Below are 23,430 nucleotides of genomic sequence, written 5' to 3'. Positions count from 1 at the left end.
CCTGGAGAACCTGGCTGGAGAACCTAGCAAGGGAACATGGCTACAGAACCTGGCTGGAGAACCTGGCTGGAGAACCTAGCAAGAGAACATGGACACAGAACCTGGCTGGAGATCCTAACCAGAACTTCGCTGGAGATCCTGACCAGAACTTGGCTGGAGATCCTGGCTAGGCTGCTGATCAACTGAACGCTGTCTCCGTGTCATTCCTTCTTCGCTGACTCCGTCCACACCTTTGGGGACCCCTGGTCCTGCTGGGGTCGGACCCCAGCACCTGACCACTGGGCTGGATTAAGTTCTGTTTTTCTGTGCCGCCAGGGACGCACCCATTCATTCCCGCAAGCATTCACCACACACAATGCTGTGGCCCACAAGTGCGCACCAGCCTGTGCGAGGCAGGGCCCGGGTCCTCTAGAGCTCACACTGGGGGTGGGAGAAGCAGGAGAAGTCCTCTGGGTCTGGGGACACGCTGCAGCTCCTGTGACCCAGAGGGCGGAGCCCCCCAAGGTCGGCCTGGAACCAGCTAGATGGCCTCAGCGCTGGTGCCCCCCTCTTCCCTCCTCCCCCATTTCTTTGCTCTGTCTCTGCCGGGTGCCTGGTTGGCTGCACCCAGCTGAGACTTGGGGGACGTCCCCTCCAGAGGGGACGATCGCCCCCCACCAGCCTGGCTGCTCAGACAAAGGCTGTGTCCAGCGTCAAAGGCTGCACCCTGGCTGCTGCCATTGCGGGATTCTCTGTGCACTGCCCCTCCCCCAGGCTTTAGTCTGCAAACAAAGCCACTTAAAGAAATCAAAGGAAGGCAGACATTTTCTTCCCCAAATGGGCGTGGGGGGCAAGGAGCGTCCCTAGGATTGAGAGTGGGGCTGCTGATGGAGGGAAACAAGGGCTGAGCCGGCGAGAGCGCGCGGCTGTGCGGTCACTGCCCGTCCCCAGGCTGGGAGGCTGGCCCTCCCTCCGAGGGCCCTGCCGCAGTCCCTCCCGGCGGTGCGGCACAGCTGCTGGTTGGGGCACTGCATTACACTGCACTGCAGCTGTGCCGGGCGGGGTACAGGCTACATGTGTGTGTGCATGTGCATGTATGTGCGCGTGTCCATGCATGTGTGTGCGCACGCGTGCCCCTGCGCGCTCCCGAGCTCTGGGCTGAGAGTCCCAGTTTGCTGGCACTGCAGTCCCTCGCCCCCGCCCCTTCCCATCAGCACCTCCCAGCTCTCGGGAAGACTGCCTAGCAACCGAGGGGGGCCGGGCAGGAGGGGCTGAGGAAAGGCTGCAGGAGGGGAGAGGCAGGGAGAGGCTGGCTTCTGATAGGCTCCTTGCACCATTCCCCCCACTCCCCAGTGGTCCCTAGGCCCCTGTTGTGGCGCTGAGGTTCTGTTCTAACCGCCCCCCCCACTCCCGGCTCCCCCCCCCCCAGCTCCCCCCCCCCCCCCCCGTATTATTTATCAGGCTGGGGAAGGGCTGGGAAAATGATCCTTGGGTAGATCAGTCACTGTGTTCACTGGTTCAGGGAACAAAAGGAGAGAGGGATGTCACTGCTCTCCCACGCAGGGTGGGTCTCAGGTCCCTCTGTCCTGGCCACCCTTCCCCTCCCGTTACTAGAAAGGACAACTGGCCAAGACCCAGGGAAAGGGACGCCCGGGGCCTTCAGGGCTGATCTGCTCTCTCCCCCTGCACATCCCCTCCCCAATCCTGCCATCTGGCCTGTGGATTCTGCCAGGGCTGGGGGATGCTGATTGCAACTGGAGGCCAGAGCTCCGGGGCCCAGGGAGGGGGCTGCTGGAGAGCCGGCGCCCAGTTGGCAGCAGGCCCATCGCCCGGGGGGGGGGGGGGCTGGTATGACCGAGGATCTGGGGTGTGTTGTCGTGAAGCAGTTAGGGTGGCTTCCTTCCCTGAGGCCTCCATCACAGTACCCCTCTCCCCCCTGCAGGCAACTGCCCGGTGCAGCTGGCTCCGGGGCTCCGCGGGCCGCTGGTGTTCCCTGCACTCCCAGGCACCACCTGGCTGAGATTTGGCTCTAAAGCACTCCATCTCCAAGGCAGGTCCTGCCTACACTGGTCCCAGCATCCTCCAGGCCACCTGGCGAGGGACCTGCTCACTCAGGGAGAGCCAGGGCTCGATGGAGTTCCCTGCTCGCTTCCTACTTGTCCTGCAAAACTGAAACCGGATTTCCTGAACCAGAGCCCCTGGTCAGCCTGCCCTTCTCTGTTACACCCTGCAGGCCATCCTCGCAGCTCGGGCTGGCTCAGCCTTAGCCAGGGTCGCTGCCAAGGCCGGCCTGGTGCTCCCAGGCATCCATTGCCAGGGTGCAGATGCCCACTGACCCAAAGCCACCTCCCGGAACAGTTCAGAAGGTTCAGTGGCCAGGGCGGCTGCCAGGCACCCTGTCACTGCTGGGCCGGGACTGGGACGAGGCTGAGGTTTGCACCCTGGGGGGCTCAGGAAAGCTGGCCAGGCATGTGCCGAGCCCAGACATCCGCCAGCAGCCGGCAGCAAGGGGAGTCTGGGGAGAGAAAGCGAAGGGCCTGTGGAGAGTGGGGTGCTCAGAAACTGACCCTGCAGCGGGCCCGGTCAGCTTAGCCAAGACCCAGTGTCTTGGCTGGTGAGGGCTCCAGCTCCGTACCCCACAGACTGGCACTCTGCGGGCTGTCCTGGGACTGAGGTCGCATGCAGCCATCTTCCCCCGCCCCCTCCGTCCGGGTGCAGAGACTATCGCCCAGCACCCAGGCCAACCCCGGGCTTCTCCTCTGCACGTCCATGCCTGGAAGGGCAGGCATGCTCTGAGCTCGCGGCCCCGCCCATCTTTGGCAGCTTCTCTGTGAGGAGGCCTTGGTGCCCCAGGGGGCGCAGCTAACAGTCACCAGCCCCAGGGACACGGCCAGCAGCTCTCGGGGCCTGTCCTTGGCCAGCAAGTCCTGCTGCCCCCGTGGAGCCTTTGGGGGCTCCCTGGCCCACCCCCTCAGCCACGGTCATAATCCTGCGGTATTGAAGAGGCTCTCCAGGGCAGAGGGAAAGTAAAACCAGCCTGGACACGGGGGGCGGGCGTTCCGGGCGTCCCTGAGAAGGTTTGGCTCCTTAACGCTAAGAGGCAGGAGCATTCACACACAGCCTCGCTCGAGGTCCAGGCTCGGAACCTGAGAGTGGCCCAGCCCCACGCCTCGCCCAGCCTCCCACACGCTTCTGTCTCTGAGTGCTGGGGGCTGGATGGTGGCCCCCAGGCGCTTCAAGGGACGGCCCTGGGGGCAGCAGAGGGTGCTAGGACCCTGCTGCACGGGGTCTGTCAAAGAAGGGCCTCGCAGTGACCAGGGGGCTTGTCCGGCCACTGGCCACTCGGATCCGCTGCCAGGAGTGACAGCTGCAGGCCAAGCTCACATGCTCCTCTCTCCCCGGGAGACACCCACTGAGGGCAGAGACCCAGTCCGGCCTCCTGGAGTGGACACCTACTCTGGTCAGGACCATGGACACCCGGACACGTCCTCCTTTCCCATACCTGGTCCCCCCGTGTCCCTCTCCCACGGCGCCTGGCACAGTGACCGCGCGCTGCTCTTACCGTCTAGTGACAGCCAGTCATGCTGTGAGGAGGGGAGTGTGGGCAGGGCCCGCGCTTTGTACTCAAACACCACGGAGTTGGAGATGATCTGGTTGTTGAAGGCAACTTGTAGGGTCACGAGACCAGTGTCATGGGCTGAAAGAAAACAAAGAGCAGTTAGGATGGGGGTGGGCGCCCTGCATCTTCCTCTCTAGGACCCTTTCCCGGGGAATCCCAGCTGTCCTGCTCCTCCCTGAGGCCTCAAGGCTGTGCTGCTGCTTCCAGGAGCCTTCCCTGGACCCTGGCTCAGCCAGGTGCCCGGATCACTCCACTCCCGTGTCATTGTCTTGGCTCCGTGTGTGTGTGTGAGTGAGTGAATGAATGAGTGAGTGAATAAGTGAGTGAATGAATGAGTGAGTGAATTAGTGAATGAGTGAGTGAATTAGTGAGTGAGTGAATTAGTGAATGAGTGAGTGAATTAGTGAGTGCATGAATGAGTGAATGAGTGAGTGAATGAGTGAGTGAATGAGTGAGTGAATGAATGAGTGAGTGAATAAGTGAGTGAATGAATGAGTGAGTGAATAAGTGAGTGAATGAATGAGTGAGTGAATAAGTGAGTGAATGAATGAGTGAGTGAATTAGTGAATGAGTGAGTGAATTAGTGAGTGAGTGAATTAGTGAATGAGTGAGTGAATGAGTGAGTGAATGAATGAGTGGATGAGTGAGTGGATGAGTGAATGAGTGAGTGAGTGAGTGAGTGAATGAGTGAGTGAATGAGTGAGTGAATGAGTGAATGAGTGAGTGAGTGAGTGAGTGAGTGAATGAGTGAGTGAATGAGTGAATGAATGAGTGAATGAGTGAGTGAGTGCCCCTGTGGCTGACCTCTCCCCTGTCCCATGCCCCCGGCAGGGCTCGGTGTCCTTTGTGCTTATTCCTCTGTTTCACCTTCCCCTGCCAGCTCGTCCTGACTCACTTACACGGCCTCGCGTGTATTTTTAGAAGTTCTTCCACCTCCCTGATGAGCAAGAGCTTCGGCGGTGCCCTGGGCCCCGGGGTGCTGGCATGAAGCGTGTGCCCCCTCCAGCGCCTGGCCAGCAAGCTCTGGGAGGCCTCCTGAGCTGCGCTGGCCCCGCCGAGGGGGGTGAAGAAGACTGTTTGAGCGAATGAATGGGCTGTTCTATCAGCGAGAGGCGAGCCCGACCCGGCCGAGATCTGCTTTGTTCTGGGGGTGAGGCTGCAGCTCTGGGTCCCTGTTGAGATCTTGGGGGGCTGTGGCCTGGAGGCCGTGGTGGCTGTGCAGGTGGGTGGCCCCGCCCGCAGCCCTCGCCCCTGAAGGCATCGGGCTCTGTGCTCTCTGCCCTGCTTTTCTGGAACCACCGATGCCAGTGCCCGGAGCCTCCCGGGACAGATTCCCAGGAGGACGCACACGGGGATCGTGTTACTGTTTGGCCTGCTGGTCTCAGGAGCTCAGACTGGGGGCGGCCGTCCAAGCCAGCTGCTCCCCAGGGCAGAACAAAGCTCCACTTCCCTCCGCGGTGGCTCCCCGGCCTCACTTCCCGTGGGGACACTGGCTGTCTGACCTGCGGCCTCTGAGCAGCCAGGGGCTGTGTGATGCCATCATCCCTGGAGCAGGCCTTCAGGAAGTCGCTGCCAGGGATGACCAGTGGGGGCCCCTGGGCTTTGCACCTTGATGTGGTCCCTCAGCTCCAGGCCACAGGCTGGGCCAGCTGGCTCCGTGCTGTGGTCACCTGTCTGCCCTGGGGGTGAGCCTGACTTGCCCACAGGAAGAAGGGATGGTCAGTGCACACCATCTGAGCCCGCTCAGCTCTGCTCCTGGGGGGAGCTTCCTGCCCCTCGGCTGGCCCCTGGGGGGCTCAAGTCTCCTCTGTCCTGGACACCCCGGCCGGAGGGTCCTCCTCAGCTGCTGCTCTTCCTCTGATGCCGGGAGCCGGTCCATCCTTGCTGTTTCAAGGGACCTGGCATATATGGCATACTGTTCTTAATATGTTTGCTCACCTTCTTGGCACTATGTGTTTTAACCAAGGTCTCCTCTCTTAGAAAGGTTGTTTCCCCAGGTAGGGATTTTCCCCTGAAGTTAGGGAGGGAATAAAACCCCTTAACTAAGTGCCAGGCGGGTAATTAATCACTTTAACTACGAACAATCATGCTTAAGCTACATAATCTTTACTCCCTGGAATGGAGATAAGAAACGCCCTAACCTTTGGAATAGAGATTGATAGGATTGGAATCAACTGGTATAAATACAGATGTAACAAGAAAACAGGAGACAGAACCTAGACACAGAACCTACACAGAACCTAGAGACAGAAGAACTTTGCTGGAGAGAACATGGCAAAAGATCCTGGACAGAAACTGGCCACAGAACCTAGAGACAGAACCTAGCGAGAGACCCTGGTAGGAGAACCTGGACAGAACCTGGCAACAGAACCTGGCTGGAAAACCTAGCGAGAGAACATGGCAACAGAACCTGGACAGAACCTGGCAATAGAACTTGGCAGGAGAACCTGGATAGAACCTGGCTGGAGAACATAGCAAGGGAACATGGCTACAGAACCTGGCTGGAGAACCTGGAGAACCTGGCTGGAGAACCTAGCAAGAGAACATGGACACAGAACTTGGCTGGAGATCCTGACCAGAACTTGGCTAGAGATCCTGGCTAGGCTGCTGATCAACTGAACGCTGTCTCCGTGTCATTCCTTCTTCGCCGACTCCATCCACACCTTTGGGGACCCCTGGACCTGCTGGGGTTGGACCCCAGCATATGGCGCCCGAACAGGGACCCCTTAGGTAAGCCCCCCCGCACTCGGGACGGATAGGACTCCACCGCAGGAAGAGGGTGGATAGTCTTCGCCGACTCCGTCCACACCTTTGGGAAGCCCTGGAACAGGATTCCCCTAGGTAAGTCCCCCTCCCCCCCCATTGAGTACCCCACACTCGGGACGGATAGGACTCCACCAGGGTACTGCAGATCCCCCTATAGAGGATAAGTAGGGTAAGAAGGTGGATAGTACAGAACTTAGATTGAGAAGATGTGCCATACTGAGTCCAAAGAAAGAAGACTCTGTATTGATCTTTAGATTAAGATGTGCCATACTGAGTCTAAAGAAATAAGACTCTGTATTGATCTTTTAACATATATGCTTGCTAGTAGAGGAATTAAGGTTACTCCCAGACAGACGTTTTATACAAGAAGTATGTCCATGCTTTTCTGAGGAAGGAAAGGTAAGTAAATGTAAAGGCATGGGAGGAGGTAGGCCCAAGGACCCTTATCCTTAACCCCACTGCAGCCTTTCCACCCCGGGAAAGTGCAGGATTGGTAAGCTCTTGCCGGGAGCCGGTCCATGCTTGCTGTTTCAAGGGACCTGGCATATATGGCATACTGTTCTTAATATGTTTGCTCATCTTCTTGGCACTATGTGTTTTAACCAAGGTCACCTCTCTGAGAAAGGTTGTTTCCCCAGGTAGGGATTTTCCCCTGAAGTTAGGGAGGGAATAAAACCTCTTAACTAGTGCCAGGTGGGTAATTAATCACTTTAACTACGAACAATCATGCTTAAGCTACATAATCTTTACTCCCTGGAATGGAGATAAGAAACGCCCTAACCTTTGGAATAGAGATTGATAGGATTGAATCAACTGGTATAAATACAGATGTAATAAGACAGCAAGACACAGAACTTAGAATACAGAACTTAGAACACAGGACTAAGAAGACAGAACCTACACAGAACCCAGAGACAGAAGAGCTTTGCTGGAGAAAACATGGCAAAAGATCCTGGACTGAACCTGACTACAGAAATTGGCAAGAGAACCTGACTAGAACCTGGTGACTGAACCTGGCTGGAGAACCTGGAGAACCTGGCTGGAGAACCTAGCAAGAGAACATGGACACAGAACCTGGCTGGAGATCCAGACCAGAACTTAGCTGGAGATCCTAAGCAGAACCTCTCTGGAGATCCAGACCAGAACTTGGCTGGAGATCCTGGCTAGAGATCCTGGCTAGGCTGCTGATCAACTGAATGCTGTCTCCATGTCATTCCTTCTTCGCCGACTCCGTCCACACCTTTGGGGACCCCTGGACCTGCTGGGGTTGGACCCCGGCAAGCTCTCCCTGGGGTGATAGATCAGGACTCAGGTAATAGCGGAAAGCGCCAATCCTACTTTTAAAATGGATACAAGAGAGCATTTGGGGTTTTTCTTTTTAATGCCTGCTTTTAAAAAATAAAAAAGGGGGAATTTGCCGGGAGCCGGTCCATCCTTGCTGTTTCAAGGGACCTGGCATATATGGCATACTGTTCTTAATATGTTTGCTCACCTTCTTGGCACTATGTGTTTTAACCAAGGTCACCTCTCTGAGAAAGGTTGTTTCCCCAGGTAGGGATTTTCCCCTGAAGTTAGGGAGGGAATAAAACCCCTTAACTAAGTGCCAGGCGGGTAATTAATCACTTTAACTACGAACAATCATGCTTAAGCTACATAATCTTTACTCCCTGGAATGGAGATAAGAAACGCCCTAACCTTTGGAATAGAGATTGACAGGATTGGAATCAACTGGTATAAATACAGATGTAACAAGACAACAGGACAGAGAACCTAGACACAGAACCTACACAGAACCTAGAGACAGAAGAACTTCACTGGAGAGAACATGGCAAAAGATCCTGGACAGAAACTGGCCATAGAACCTAGAGACAGAACCTAGCGAGAGAATATGGCAAAAGACCCTGGACAGAACCTGGCTACAGAACTTGGTTGGAGAACATGGACAGAACCTGGCTGGAGAACCTAGCGAGGGAACATGGCTACAGAACCTGGCTGGAGAACCTGGAGAACCTGGCTGGAGAACCTAGCAAGAGAACATGGACACAGAACCTGGCTGGAGATCCTAACCAGAACTTCACTGGAGATCCTGACCAGAACTTGGCTAGAGATCCTGGCTAGGCTGCTGATCAACTGAACGCTGTCTCTGTGTCATTCCTTCTTCGCCGACTCCGTCCACACCTTTGGGGAACCCTGGACCTGCTGGGGTGGGACCCCAGCACTCTGTCTCCTGGCCCCGCACAGTCTCCTGGCCCCGCACACCCTGCCATGCGCGGGAAGGTGGCGGATTCAAAGGCGGCCTCCCTTCTCCAGGGAGATGAGTGGCGAGGACCCGGCATGGGCTCCTGGGTCCCATCCAGCCGCTCACTCTCGCAGGCCAATCCCACGGGATGCTTCCTGGATTCCCTTTCCCTCCCTTGAGCCAGTCCATCCGTAGGTCCTGGGACCATGCCCTTCTGTCGTCCCACGGCCACCACACTGTCCACGCTGCATCACTTCCCACTCAGACTCCTGCACTGGCCTCTGCTGGGGCCCTCAGCACACCTGAGCCCTGTGCCTGCTGGGAAGGTGTCGGGGCCAGAGCCGATGCTCTATTAAACCAGTGGGAGCCCTCCTCCCTGAGTCAGGAAAGATCACCCTCTGCCACCTCCTGTGGTTTCCCTGCTTCTGCTCTTCCTCCCTGTGACCCACTCTCCCACACACTCAGAATCATCGTTTTAAGACAGAATTTACATCACGTCACTGCCCACCTAAAACTAATGGCTTCCTGCTGCAAGAAGACCAAACCAGATTCCTCCCCATGACTTAGAAGGATGGACACAGTTTCTTCTCCAACCTGTGTTCAGCTCCCCCCACTTTACCTCTCTCCAACTTGCCAAGCCTCTTCCTGCCTCAGGGCCTTTGCACGTCCTTTGCCCTCTGCCTGAGTGCTTCCCCCATCCCTCCCATGACTGGCTCCATTTCATCACTCAGGTGCCGGCCCTTGTCAGTCTTTCCGAAGGAACTGCCCTCTTCCCGAGGTGCTTCACCGGTCACCTCGTTTTTAGGCCCCTGATATGATTTCCTCCAGCCTCTTGGTCATTTCTGTGTTTCCTTGTTCTCTATATCCTGCAGGAAGCAGCAATTCTGTGAGAGCTGGGACTGGGTCTGTTTCCTTTTCCTCTAAAGCCCAAGGCCAAAGTCCATGCTTGGCATGTGGCGGCCACTCAGTAACTGCTGAGCGCATCGCTTCAAATCGCAGGGCACTTGCTCACCTCCTTATGAATTTCATCTTTTTAAAAAAAAAAAATGTTTTTTTTATGATTATTTTAGAGTGCAAGGAAGGGAGAGGGAGAGATAGAAACATGGATGAGAGAGAATCATCGATCGGCTGCCTCCTGCACGCCCCCTTCTGAAGATGGAGCCCACAACCCGGTCACGTGCCCTGACCAGGAATCGAACGCTCAACCACTGAGCCATGCACTGGGCTTGAATTTCAGCTCCAGCAGGGACATAGTCCCCAGGGCATCTTTCGCCTTTTGGTGACTTGCAGGCTCTGAGAGCCAAGTCTTCTTGTCGTGGCTCCTCTCTTTTCCCGAGCCCGGCCGCCCTTCCCAGTCCCAGTCCCCTCACCGCTGCTGTGCCTGCACTGGGGCCTGGCTTGCCTGTCTCCCTCCCGGCCTTGGGCCTGGAATCGTGAGGGAGACAGAGCCCACATTGTGTGTCTGCTGAGCCCAGCGGCGGGGTCCAGCGGCCGGAAGAACCGTGTCCTTGGTCAGGGTGGACTCCCCTCCCCCATTTGGCTCGGGCGGGTGTGCCAGGCTGTGGGCGGTGCCCCCCCCCCGTGCCCTCTTCCCATGGCACCCTCAGCCCCTCGGGCACCGGCGTGTGCACAGAGGTCTCGGAGCCCTGCTTTTCAGTCAGGCTGCTTGGGTTCTGGCTTCACATGTTCCTTCTTCAAGCTTAGCTCCCGCTCCCCAGTGCTGACCCCTGAAGCAGCCAGCACCGCCCCCCACGGTCAGGGTCAGGGTTCACGCCTGGCTCTACGCTTTGCTCCGTTTCAGGCACCTACCCGGTACCTGGCAAAGTATTTGGTGAATGAAGAAATGAATGAAGGACTGAATGAGTGCAGGCAGAGCTGTCTGACAGGCTGGCATGCTTCAGTGCGGGCCTCAAAGCGAGGTGTCCCAGGGCGCCTGCCTGTGCTCGGCTGTTGAGCAGGACGGGGCTCCAGCCGCAGGGCCCGCTCTGTCGGCCTCTGAGGCTGTGGCTCTCGTCGCTCGGTGTCCGTTGGTCCGAGCTGCAGGCTGTTAGAAGTCCAGGGGGCGGTGGCCGGCAGAGGCTGCCGGCCGGCTCGGGGACTCGGACGTGCTCGGGGGCCAGGAGGACTGCCCGCTGGGTCCGGCCCTCTCCCGCCGCCCCCGTGAGCAAGTGCAGAGGCCCCGTGGAGGACGCGTGGGCACTGAGCGTGGCCAGGTGCTTCGGGGCCGCCCGCACCGGCACTCTCACCCGCCCGGCAGGTTTGAAAGATGCGGAAACGGAGGCTGAGAGAGGTCAACCACCGACTGGTCACACGGACGGACCGGCTGGTCCGGGCTGCGCTGCAGTGTGACTGACCCAGCCCAGCCCCAGGATCTGCCCGTCCGGGCCTGGGCCTAGGGCACCGTCCAGAGGGCAGCAGAGGCCAGTTGTTGCTTTTTTTTTTTTTGAGGGTCAGATAACTCAGGACGGGCAGGCCCGGGTCCCCGCCAGGCAGGGCCAGGTATAGGAAGTGGGGCTATTTATAGGCCAGGCCAGTCCTGTCCCGGCAGCAGGTGATAAGTGGGCAGTTTAACAACACGCCACCCTCTCCCCGGGCCCCCTGCACCCTCCTCCCAGCGGGGCTGGGACACTCCGCACAGGCCCGCTGTGAAGGCCGGCCCAGGCCGGGCAGGGCTGCGGGGAGCCAAGGGGGCTGAGTGGGTCCTCGGGAGGCAGCCGGCGGGGGCAGGGCCAGCAGAGCCTGCTCCCTGGGACGGCTGGTGAGAAGGTGCTGGGTTCCAGTGGAGGCTGAGCTTGTGGGCCCAGCGAGGGAGCTGCCCGGGGAGATGGAGAGAGAGGAGGAGACTCTGCCCTGAGCTCAGAGCCTAGGCAGGAGGGTCGGGAAGGCTGGGGAGGCAGACAGCGCGGAGGGGGTGGGAGGAGGGCAAGGCTCTGGTGGGAGCACCCCTGGTGGAAACTGGCACCAGCCGACCCCACCCCCGCCTCTCTTCCCCACCTGCCGCCTCTGCAGAGAGCGCTCTCTCCTTTGTAGCCCCGGGCTTCAGATGGCACAGGGTGGACCTCCGCCCTTGCCACCTGCCTCCCTGTGTCTCCGTTCACTGCCTGGGAAGTGGGACAGGTCATCCCTGGGGCGGCTGGTGTGGGAGGGGCCAGGCAAGGGTGGTCCCAGCACCAGCCCGGGGGAGGGAAGCCTGGGCTCTAGACAGGTTCCTGCACAAACCACGCGCTCCTCGCTCCTCCGTGTGCCGCGCTGGGGCCCCTTTCCAGCCGCAGGGGGACTCGGTGACCAAGAAAGACAGACCCCGCCCACGTGGGGCTGACAGGCCCCTGGGGAGGCGGTGAGGACGCGTTGTCAGACGGGTCACCAGCTAAGCAGAGGATGATGAACCCCGAGGGGCAGCCCTTGGGGCTCCCACCTCTGAACCCGGGAGCAAATTCTGTGCAGGCACCTTCTCGGGGCACTGGGTGGGTGGAAGCCTTCGGCAAACTTCCAAGGAGCTTGTGTGGATTAGTCTGAGTTTGACACCCCTCCCCCATCCCCACCAGGCCTCTGACTGCCCTGCGCCCCAGGGGGACTGGCCCTGTGCGCCCACGGCCTGGACTCTCCTTTCCGTACGGCGCTTGGTTGGCGTGGGCCGTGAGCACACAGGAGGAGAGAGGCCCGCGTGCTGCAGAGGCGGCCTCTGACCTCACGCAGCTCCTGTGGGGCCCCCACCTGCCCCCCTCCCTCCAGCTCCCGCAACCCATCAGGGCTGGGAGGTTAGAGCTTCCGCAGTGGCCATCCTGGGTGCACCGGCCCCTCATCGCCCAGAGTCCCCGCCTGTCCCTGCCCCCTATGGGGCCCATGAGCGGAACAGAGGCCGTTATAACAGCCCAACAGGGCCCACTTGTTCACAGCTGAGGGGGTGAGGCCCGGAGCCATGGCTCAGCTCGCTCAGGGTGCCCCGCCGGCCAGTCCAGGCCCCGCCTCTCACCTGGGCAGTAGCAGCGCAGCACGCCGGGCTGGATGAGGGACGCAGGCACTGAGATCTGGTCGAACAGGCAGCTGTAGTTATTGCTGGCTTCTTGCCACGGGCCTGTGATGAGAACCTTCACTCCTCCCTGGAGGGGACAGACAGCGGGGACAGCGTCAGCTGCCGGGGGTCGAGGGACGCACCCTCTGTGGGGGAGCCCTGGTCCCTCGGGGCCCCGGTGCTCCTCGCTCCCTCAGCTGGCATCCAGCACTGGCCAGCAGTGCTGACCCCTGACCCCTCCTGCTTCATTTTGGTTCCAGGCAGGAGCAGAGTTTTCTAATCTTTTCAGCCCCGGAAGGCCCTGGGAACTGGCCTGGTGGACCCCTGGAAGGAAGGGGAGGACAGGGCAGGGGCCGGGTCTGTCTCGGGCTGTGGGCAGACTGTGGGAGGCTTGGATTTGAGGAGGCCTGAGCACCTCAGTGTCCTGCAGAGACTGATGCCTGGTGGGTAAAGCAAAGGGACCAGGACCCCGGGTCTGGTGGGGATCGCCAAAGAGGGGCAGGTCTGGCTTTGGAGATGTCACTTTGCCACGCGGCAACCACAGTCTGGAGGGCAGTGGAGAGAGACAGGAGCCAAGAGCAGGAGGCCACGTGGCTGTGTCCTCAGGCCAGGGCCCCGCCTCTCTGATGGGATCTGAACTCCAGGGCCCCTGGCTTTGCTTCTCTTGGCTCAGATCTAGGGTTCCACAGGGAGAGTTGGGGCTCTGGGAGGGGCGGGGCTGGGAGTGGGTGCTGGCTGGGCAGGTGCCCCCTGCCCCAGGCAGAGCCGACTTTGGGATGCCTGTAGCGCGAGGCCAGCTCAGGGGGCCGTCCTGCTGCTTCCTGGGAAGTGAAAGAGCAGTGGCTTCAAAAGGCCACGGTGACCATGTGCGGAAAAAGGAAGAGGAAAATGACAGCACCCACAGCTGCTGGCAGGAAGCCAGGCCGCTGCGGGGGACAACGGGCTGCAGGAATCACTGCGGAACCAGGGCCTTCTCCATGGCAACAGTGAACCAGGGCCTTCTCCATGGCAACCGCACAGGAGGGGCTCAGCATCCTTCGGTTCAAGGGATGGTTTCCATGGTAACCCTCGCCCTGCTGCGCTGAGCTGCGGTGACGCAGGCACCTGAAGGCCCTAATTACGTCCTCCCCCGCCTGGTGCCGCAGGAGTGGGTGAAGGGAGGTGGCATAGAGGGCTTGGGGGAGGGGAGGGAGCAGCAAATGCCACTGAGGTCGCCCTGTCCTAGGAGTCCTGAGATAAAGGACCCAAGACCCAGATTTCTGATGCACCTGGGGCAGATTCTGGGGCCCAGGGGCACCTCCTGTGTGTTTGCATGTGTGCGTGTGTATGCATGTGTGTATGTGTATGCATGCATGCGTGTGTGTGTGGCCGCCTGCAGCTGGAGGTTAAGAGAACAGAGCACAGAAGTGGGAGCTGCCTGTGGGAGCGGGGACCCTCTGAGAAGAGACAGCGAGGTGGCCCCAGCCTTGGCGTTCCTGCAAAGTGGGTGCGCCTGACCGATATTTACAGACTGAGGGTGTCCCAGGCCTGGGTGTCCCAGCACAGAGCCCCCTGGAGCCTGGCAGAGCCTGGCTAGAACCAGGGCCCTGACTGTCAGCAAGCAGGCCTCTGGCCGGTGGAGCAGGGGAGGGCGAGCATGCGGGCCAGGGCGTTTGAGGGAGGGGAGGAAAGGGGAGGTCAGTAGAGGAGGCGGTGTCTCCCCCAGGAGAACCCAGGAGGGGGCCCCTCTGCTGCCCACTGGGGACCGTGGGAGGGTAGCGCCCCCGGGGCCTCCGCAGAGGTCTCTCCACTCAGCCACTTCGGGTGGTTTCTGTGCATTTTCCAAATCACATTGGATCTGAGCTGCTTTTGTTCCCAGCAGCTGTGATCACCCAGGGCTGCTGGGAAACTAGGGCAGGTGCTCCCTCCGCGAGGTTCCTGTTCCCGTGCTGCCCTCCGGTGGCCAGCGGCTGAACTGCATGGAGCTGCAGACTGGGACTCTGGGGCAGAACGGAGAGGAGGTCAGGCTTGCTGAGGGCCCTCCCTAAGGCCCCTGGCCAAGGCCCGCGGGCCAAGGAGGCCTGAGTGCGGGCCTGGACTGGCCCAGGACCTGCACGCCCAGGACCTGCACGCCCAGGCTGAGGCCCCGGGGAAGAGGGCTCCCTCTCCCGCCCTTCAGCTCTTGCAGGACTCAGGCTCCAGGGGGCCTCAGAGTGTCCTGGGGAACGTGGCTGGTGCTGGGACGGTGCCACTGAGATCAGTGCCACTAAGGGAGGCACCCTGAGCCACAGCAAGGGAAACCGGCTGGAACCTTTTAGAGCCTTGGTGGGGGGGCAGTGTGGGAGGTGGACAGGAGACACGGGTGCTGCCTGAGCACCGTACTGAGTCCTCACACCCCACACCAAGGTGGAGACGGGAAGGCCGCTCCCGCCCCGGTCACTGTGGGAAGCGTGGGCCAGGCCTGGAATCCAGACCCCTCACCACACAGGGCGGCCGCCTGGACGCCTGAGGATGTGAACGCCCCGCACACGCAGCGCACGGGCGGGAGCTGCTCTTACTGGACGCCAGCTGTACTTCCAGGCTCCCGTCCGGAGGCGGGGCCGCCAGTGGCTGACATGGCCCCTGAGAGCTGGGGGCACTGGCACACAGGTTTTCTCTCAGCTTTGCCATCAAGGAAGGGGGCGAGCAGGTTTGAGCCTCCTGGCCAAGTCTGTGACACGGAGGCCCACCGTCCAGGTGACCCCGCCACGGTCGTAGGCGGTCAACCAATGAGCAGCCTCTTCTCACGGCCAAGGCAGGAGGGTGTGGAGAGAGCACTGTGGCCACTACCCACTGAGGACGGACTACGGGCCAAAGACTCCACCGAGCACGCCTGGCACCACGCCCGAGGCAGGTGCCGTTACATCTCCATCTTACAGGTGAGGAAAGTGAGTCACAGAGAGGCCACGTCTGGCAGACCCAGACTTCACACCCAGGCGTGCCCCTGAGACGTGCCCCGCACCACCGTCCCCTCACCAGAGCCTGCGGGAGACTCGGCAGCGGGTGCCAGCTCTGAGGGGTGCGTTGCCTCTCAGGGCGCCCCAGCACCCAGTCCCGAACTGGGTGGGCATTGTCCCAGGATCCCCTGCCAGCGCCTGGTCCTGGAAGGTGCCTGGGCTGCGGCCAGCATCCCTCACTGTCCGGCCGGAGGGGGTCTGTGGCCTCAGGGAGCCCAGGAGGCTCAGGGTCTTTGAGAGCATCCCTCACCTGTCCGGGCAGCAGCCCCCTCCCCACCCTGACATTGAGGGGACGTGGCAGTGGCACCAGGGGAGCCTCGAGCAGCCACCAACTGGGAGAAAAGGCCCATCTGGGCCCCGAGCACCGGCCGGTGGGCTGGGAGGAGTGGAGGAGTGCGCCCCGGGGTGCAACGAGCTGAAGGCTGGGCATCTCCCCTTCCGGCATCATTCTAGCTGGAGAGAAGGCCAAGGTCGCTTCCTGAAGCACGTGCTGCCATGGCCCACGGGTTTCCTGCAGCTCTGGGCTCGGTGGTGGAGGGTTGGGGGGCGGGGAGGGGGGGGTCCCGGGGTCATTTAACATGCCTTTGTGTCAAGGTCCGATTTAACCGAGCACGTCTTACAGAAGCCTATTCCGAAGCTATGCCCTCCCTCTTCATTTGTTGGGAATTGGTTTTTGCTTTGTATCCTTTTGTTTAGCAATGAATGAGCAGCGGACATGGCTGATCTATGATGCTGACTTTCAAATGGTCTTTTCCAGCTCTAGGAGCCTCCCCTGCCCCCTCCCCAAAAGCAAAGCAGAATATAGGTGGAATCTTAACACATAAGCCAGGTGACAGCGGACTGCTCTGGCCGGAGGGCCCCCTGGCCTCCGCGGAGACCCTTGGCCTGAAGCTACTGGCTGTGATGCAGACTGAGCACCGGGCTGGGGAGGGGAGGTATTTCAGGTGACCTGGGAGGGCCAGCTGGGCCTTCGTGGTCTGGAAAGCCACATGCAAATGAGCTCCCTCAGCTCCACGCTGGGGGTGAGCAGGCGAGATGATGGGTGACAGGGAGGAGATGGCAGCTGCCACTTACCTCTGGGTAGGACCACTCCGGGGAGTAGTCGGTCACCATGAACACCCGTCCGCTCTGCTGCAGCATCCCCAGGGTGCCCTGGGCCGAGGCGGCCGAGACCACCTCGGCTACGTGCATGTAGGCCATGGTGCCGGCCCCGCCCTCGGCGCCGCTGAGCTGCAGGCTCCCCTGCTGGGGGCTGCAGCAGGGGATGCACATCTCGGCCTGGGCGAAGGGGGCGCGGGCCCCGTCCTCCGACTGCGAGAGCGCCGCGCCGTCCCCCGACACCAGCTGGTGCCCGTAGATGGTGCCGCTGCCCCCCTCCACGGAGATGAAGTCGTTGATCAGGTCGGAGAACTGGTTGCTGAAGGAGATGTCAAAGTGGTCCAGGCTGAGTTCCATGTTGGAGGCGTTGCCGAGGCCAGGCTGGGCCACGGGGTACAGTCCCTGCACCACGTTCCCCGGGAGGAGGGGGACGCCGCCCGTGCTGCGGATCACCCCGGGGGTCTCGGGCTGCAGATAGTGCTCGGAGCCGCAGGCCTGCAGCTCCCCGGACTTGATCAGGCCCTCGCCCCCTTCGGCCACCTGCGAGGTCTCCATGGTGACCTCCCCTTCCGCACCCATGGCCTGGAAATTGGCCTGAAACTGCATGAGGTGGAGGGAGGAGGTGGACTCTATCCGTGTCTCCACGTGGCCGCTGCAGGAGCTGGTCTGCGAGGAGGCCTCCGTTTTCACCGTGGGCATCACGAAGGTGCCCCCGGAGTCGCTCAGGCTGCTGTGGGCGCTCTGCTCGAGGGGGAGGGGCTTGCTGGCGTCCTGCAGGAAGAAGCTGGGGGAGGGGGTCTGGTGGATGTGGGGGCTGTGGCCCGTCTGGCTGAAGCTGGACGCGTAGTCCTTGTTGGAGTCGATGGCGCTGAAGTCCATCTGCTCCAGGGTGGTGCTGGGGCTCAGGCCGCCGCCCGACGGCAGCAGGCCGGGGCCCGCGCTCAGGCTGAGGGAGCCGGCTGCCGCGGCCGACGAGGAGTACGCTTCTTTGGCCATCTGCTGCTCGAAGGAGGTGTCCTCCGTCTTGATCTCCTTGGCGAGGACGGTGGTGAAGCTGAAGGCCCTCTCCACGGGAGGCGAGTGCCGGACGCCGGCGCTGACCATCTCGGCCTTCAGGCCCCCGCCCCCGTACGTCTGGCCCTGCTTTGGGTTGTTGAGGAAACAGTCGGGGTCAAAGTTCATGGTGGTTTCTGGAATCTTCCGGCCACCGTCCAGGGTGGTGGAGAGGACCAGCTCTTCGGAGACGTTGGAGGGCAGCATGGACAGGCTGTCCGAGCCACCCGGGGTGGGGAAGGCGAACTTGTGGCCATCGGAGCTCATGGCCAGGACCAGGCCCTGCGAGGCGTCGGGCGAGAGGAGGTGGTGGTTGGGGCCGGCGGTGGGGGACATGGTGTACACGGCCTCGTTGGTGACCTCAGACATGAAGACCGTGGCGCTCTGGGACAGGCTCCCCATCACGGAGGCCACCGCCATGCTGGACACGCCGGTGACCACGGGGCTGTCTGCCATGTCGGGGTCGCTGTTGAGGCCGCTGCTGATGGACACGGGGGAGCTCTGGGTGGTGTCGGGCACCTCCACCTGGTTGGTGGACGAGACCTCGGTGCTGCCCTGGTGCAGCAGCACAGGCTTGGCCACCTTGCCGTTCCTCTTCTCGCGGCTCGAGCCCTTGCCGTGGCTGTGCTCCTGCTTGCCCTCCGACACGTCATTGTGCTGCACCTCTGCGTGGCCCCCGTAGCCCCCCGTCCGCGGCTCCACCTTTGGCGAGATGATGCGGTGTTTGGCACTGTTGCACTTGTGGTGCACGCTGCTGCCCGCTCCTGCAGAGGGCAGAGGCACAGCACGCACACATGCATGCCACACACACACAAACACACGTGTGTGCACACACACACGCACACACACGCACACAAAGAGAGAGTCAGAGCTGGGCTGCAGCAGACCTGTCTCTGAGCAGCTGGCAGCTGGCAAAGCCCCTCCCGGGAGCCCCCGAGCCCCTGGGGCTGGCGTGTAGCAGCCCCTCAGGATTGGGGCCTCCTGACCCCCGGCCCAGGCTCTCATGTGCCCTGGTCCCCAGGCCCCCTTTCCTCCATTCACTTTGCAAGTGGTGGCAGCAGTACCCCGACCACGGGAGGTGGGGAGGAGAGGACGGAGAGAAGGCCATCTTCCGGGGAGACCCTCCCACCCTTGGAGCAGCCGCCTTCCCTGGCCGGGCTCTCGCTGGTGGGGCTCAGCTGGGGGGTGGCCTGGTCCCTCTCCACCCCCTGGAAGCGTCCAGGCCCGCAGGCCGGGCAGCATTGCAGGAAGCCCCTCTCCTCCAGGCCCAGGGAGCCCCCTGGGACCGGCAGCCAGAGGTGGACGGGGACCCTAGAGCAAGGCCTGCTCTCTGGGTCGCTCCCAGGCCCCAAGGCCAAAGGGGGGCCCAGACTTTGCTCTGTGGGCCGCAAGGAATTCGGGGCTACCACCCTCTGTCCAGCTGGCTGACCTGTCCTCAGCTCTTTGTGGGGCAAACTCCTTCTAAAACGCAGCAAGCACAGAGCCCGTGCCCGGCTCAGCGGCAGAGAAGGAAGAGCCGCACGGCGTCCGAGCCCCAGCGGGTCAGGGCTCACGCCGCCAGGACGCCAGGACGCTTCTCCCGCTTTTCTCGCCCACTCCCCCTGTTTCCATCCCGCCTGGTAAGGGTCAGTTTGCTTTTATAAAAGGGTGGACTCTCCCCCAATCCTGTCGCAGCCTCGCCACCGTGATCCCTAAATGCAGGCAGACGGGAAGCGAGGTGGCCTCTAACAGGAATTTCTCCTTAGGGCCGCGCAGGGGGCGGGACGCACACTTCAAAGAGCAAACTGTTACCAGGAAGAGACACTGGGATGGAGAGCACGGGACCCTGGACGCTTGGCGGAGACGGAGGTGAAAGGCAGCCGTTTGGCTTGAGTGGCCCATTGACTCAGGACTGATCCCAGGAGCCAAGGGACCAGGGCCCCCTGCTGACATGGCCCAAGGGCACTGGAGGCCTGGAGGGCACTGTGGTGGGTGGACAGAGGCCTGGCGCCCCATCCCCAGGCACCCCAACTCTGCTGCCCCCACTCCCAGGGGAGCTGCCTCCTTGGGAATTGCTGTCTCTGCCCCAAGTGGGCCCCCCCGCCGGCTGGGGGGCAGGACAAGGGTGAGGCTGGCCTGGGGGCTGTGCTGTCGCCTGACCCGGGGCTGACCCCTCCCCTCACTGGCCATCACGGTGACCCCTGAGGAGGAGAGCCGTGCCGCTGCTGGCAGAGCCCCTGGGCCCGTGATGCCCACCTGCCCGCCGTGCCCACCCGCTCACCCAGGCCGCCTGCCCGCCGTGCCCACCCCGCTCACCCAGGCCGCCTGCCCGCCGTGCCCACCCGCTCACCCAGGCCGCCGGCGCATAGGCAGTTGTGGGTCCGCGGCTGCGGCTTGGTCTGGTGGCTGTCGAGGATCTGCTGCACCAGCTGCTCCACGGAGAAGCCCGAGCTGCTGTTGCCGTTGCTGCAGGTCCACTTGATGCCGTGAACTGGGGGAGACAGGGGCGGGGTCAGAGGCCGTGGGGCGCTGGGAGGGCGGAGACCAGGCCCCCCCCCCAGAGCTCAGCCCCTCCCCTCCCTGCTGGGAGGCTGGCTCCAGTGACACAGGAGGAGGCTGGAGGGAGCCCAGGCTGCCCTGCCAGCCTCCCCCCACCCCGGGGGGCTCCCTGCTCTTCCCCTGCTCCCCCTCCCTCCTTCCCTCAGATGCAGCCGGCAGTGGGCTGCCTAGGGATCTGCTCTGGTTTCCCCAAGTGCAAGGGCACCAGGTGGCTCTTCACAGGGCCCTGGAGTGGGAGACAAAGGACCTCCCCGGAGTGAGGTCGCGGGGACCCAGAGGGGCGGTCAGGCGGGGTCGCAGCAGCGGGCTGGGGAGGACCCGCCCCAGGGCCGCGCCTTCTTCCCACCTGACTTCTCGGCCGCGAGGGGCTGAGGGGACAGGCCTGCAGGGCCCATGTGGCCAGGGCAGTGGGTACCCACAGGTGACTGGCCACGCTGAGTGGCACCCGCAGGGCCGAGGGCTGTCTCCCCACCTGCTGGCAGGATGGGCCGGGACCCGAAAATAAACCAACTCGCCCGCTGAGTGTGCGGACTGACTGCGGTTCACGCCCCCCACTCCCCGCCGCCCCCCCACCCCCGCCCCCACAGGCCGAGAGCTGGCCAGGCCCGGGGTGGCATGTCGGCCCAGCACAGCCCAGCGCTGGAGGCTCTGGGGAGCCAGCTCTGGAGGCAGTGAATCCACAGCCGGGCTCCAGGAGGGACCAGGCTGCTGAGCGGGGGACGCTGGGTGCAGGTGGCCTGGGAGGAGGAGCAGGGCCCAGGTCACGCCAGGGAGAGGCAATGGCTTTGCGGCTGCGAGGACGTCCTTTCTCCTCTGGCTGAGCTTCTCTCACAGGGACCCGGGGGAAGAGCGGTCACAGCTCACGGCTCCTGCCCTTGTCTGTGAGGGGCTCCGGGACACAGATGGACAAGGACACAGTCCACACAGGGGCGGAGCCCGGTCAAATTCACACCCGGATTGGAGTCCAGATTTCGGTCTGTACTTCTGTGTAAACCTGAGTATAAGCCTCTGAGCCCAGTGCCCTCATCTGTACAACGGGAATCTAACAGCATCTGCCCGGCATGCTGACGCGGAGGGAACCCGATTGGTCCCCCACCCCGCACGTCCTGTGTCCCCAGCAAAGAGCTGCTGTTGTCACAGCCGTTCACGGCGATGATGGTGACACCCAGACGCCAGTTGTGGCGGCCGGCTGATGCTATGGCCACGGGGTGCTTGCTGTGCAATCACAGATGCTCAGCCTTTGCGCGGGGGCAGAGGGAGAGCTCCAGGGCGTGCACCTCGTGCCCCCGCTCCCTGTCCGCACCTGGATGTGGAACGTCAGTGGTTTTGCAAAGGAAACCCCACTGGTGAGGGTTGGGATCTGCCAGGATCCTTCCGTGCCTGCGCACTGCTGGCTCGCGGCCCTTGCCCTCCGTGCCACCCTGAAGAGGCCCTTCTGGTGCCCTTAGGGCTCAGCCTCCAGCACCTTCTTCAGCACCTGGGCCCACGGTCCTGTCATGCGGCTCTTGGATCCCACCCAGCAGGTCGTCAGGGGAAGGGGGGCGGTGCTGATGGCTTCTGCCCCGGGCTCACCAAGCTGCCTGGATCTGGGGTGCAGTTGTGTGCGCCTGTTCAGAGCGCGATGGATGGGCACACACAGGGGGTGGTGGTGGCTTTACCGCCCCTCTCTTCTCGGGCGGGTAGCCTCGGCCTTGGGCTCCCTTGGGGAGCTCAGCCGCCTTGTCCCGGCAGCTAAAGGGAAGGCCCAGGCTGGGGTTGTAACCCTCATCACAGCTGCGGAGCCCTTTGCTCAAAGAAACCTTCTCCCGGAAACACAACATGGAAGCCGGGCGAGAGCAGAGGGCCTGGCTGAGGCAGGGGTGAGGCTCAGGGCCCTGGCCTGCCCCAGGTCCTGGCCCCCTGGCTGAGGACCCTCCCCAGGCTCCTCCTTTTATAGATGAGGACACGGAGCCGGGTGTGGGGACAGAGCACAGGACCCGAGGGCCCTCCCCTGACACTGCTGCACACGCAAATGGTCTGTCCCACGTCCGCCCAGCACCGGCAGGAGATTCTGGGTCCTAGGCCCGGGCAGTGCCCAGCTGTCTGAAGAAGCTCTCAGGAGACCTCAGATGCAGGCAGGATGGTGCACACACAGCCTGAGCCTCAGCTCCTCAGGTCTGCAGGCTGAGGAGGACTGCCTGGGGCTCATCACCAGGGCATCACAGGGCGTCCACCTTGGGCGACTCATCACAGGACCAGACAGGTGTCCTCAGGGAAGCCACGGAGTCTGAGCTTGGCTGTCTGGGGAGATGAGCTCCCCATCTGGTTTCTAGCCAAGTGGCCACACCTCACCCAAAGGTCTTGGGGGCAGGGTAAGCTTGCCAATCCCCGCGTGGCAGACACCTCTGGCATCTGTGCCTGACCAGGTCCCCGTCTTCCTCGACTAGGTCCCCGACCAGGTCCCTGTCACATCTAACCAGGGCCCCGTCACCCCTGACCAGGTCCCCGACCAGGTCCCCGTCCTCCCTGACCAGGTCCCTAACCGGGTCCACGCCACCCCGACCAAGGTGCTCAGACCAGGCTCTGCTCGGCCCCCACGGCGGCTGCTGCTCCCCCTCCTGCTGGGAGGGCTATAAAATGAAACCAGGGAAGCTGACAGATTGCAAGCAGAGGGTTTCTGGATGCTTAATGCAAATCGCCGACTGTCTCGGAACATCCAATGTGCAGATCGCCTCCCTCCCGCTCTGGGGGAAGCCCTCCTCGGTGTGGGAGTCGTTAGTGCTGAATATCAAATGCTATCAAGACGGCTTTAACGTGTCACGCTCTGCTTCCGACCAGGTAATGAATCAGCGGGAAGGGAGGTTCCCCGGGGAAGGCGAGCTTTGAGAGAGGACGGTTAATAACCGCACACTGACCCCTCCCCCTCCTGAACTCAGCAGCCGGGAACTGCGGCGAAAGTGCACTTGACAAAAGGCAAGGCCACGACCTGGGTGGGGGCACCGAAGGAGGAAAGGGAATTCCCAGAAAATCGCCTCCTGGGGGCTCTGGTCCCAGCAGTCCCCTCTCACGGAGTCTCGGTGGAGGCACCCGGCTCCGCATTCTCAGGCCAGTCGGCCACCTGGCCCAGAGGACAGGATGGAGGACGTCCGGAATGTTCTGGCCGGGCAGGGTC

The 23,430-nt window shown here is 61.9% G+C and overlaps 1 protein-coding gene across 10 annotated transcripts in view; it reads right to left on the bottom strand.

Annotated features, from left to right (window-relative positions):
- Positions 1-23,430, bottom strand: part of CAMTA1 (calmodulin binding transcription activator 1) — a 697,635-nt gene that overhangs the window by 72,378 nt on the left and 601,827 nt on the right. For all 10 annotated transcript variants that reach the window (XM_036347994.1, XM_036347990.1, XM_036347993.1 and 7 more), the window contains 4 exons: positions 20,071-20,211; positions 16,665-18,505; positions 12,577-12,703; positions 3,542-3,676 (listed from right to left, as the gene is read on the bottom strand). In XM_036347994.1, the coding sequence (XP_036203887.1) occupies positions 3,542-3,676; positions 12,577-12,703; positions 16,665-18,505; positions 20,071-20,211 (2,244 nt within the window). The remainder of the gene's footprint in view (positions 1-3,541; positions 3,677-12,576; positions 12,704-16,664; positions 18,506-20,070; positions 20,212-23,430) is intronic.

The sequence above is a fragment of the Myotis myotis genome, unplaced genomic scaffold (genome assembly GCF_014108235.1).
Source record: "Myotis myotis isolate mMyoMyo1 unplaced genomic scaffold, mMyoMyo1.p scaffold_m19_p_2, whole genome shotgun sequence".
NCBI classification, from domain to species: Eukaryota; Metazoa; Chordata; class Mammalia; order Chiroptera; family Vespertilionidae; genus Myotis; species Myotis myotis.
Note: the sequence above shows the minus strand (reverse complement) of the source record. Positions and strands in the feature narration are given on the sequence as shown.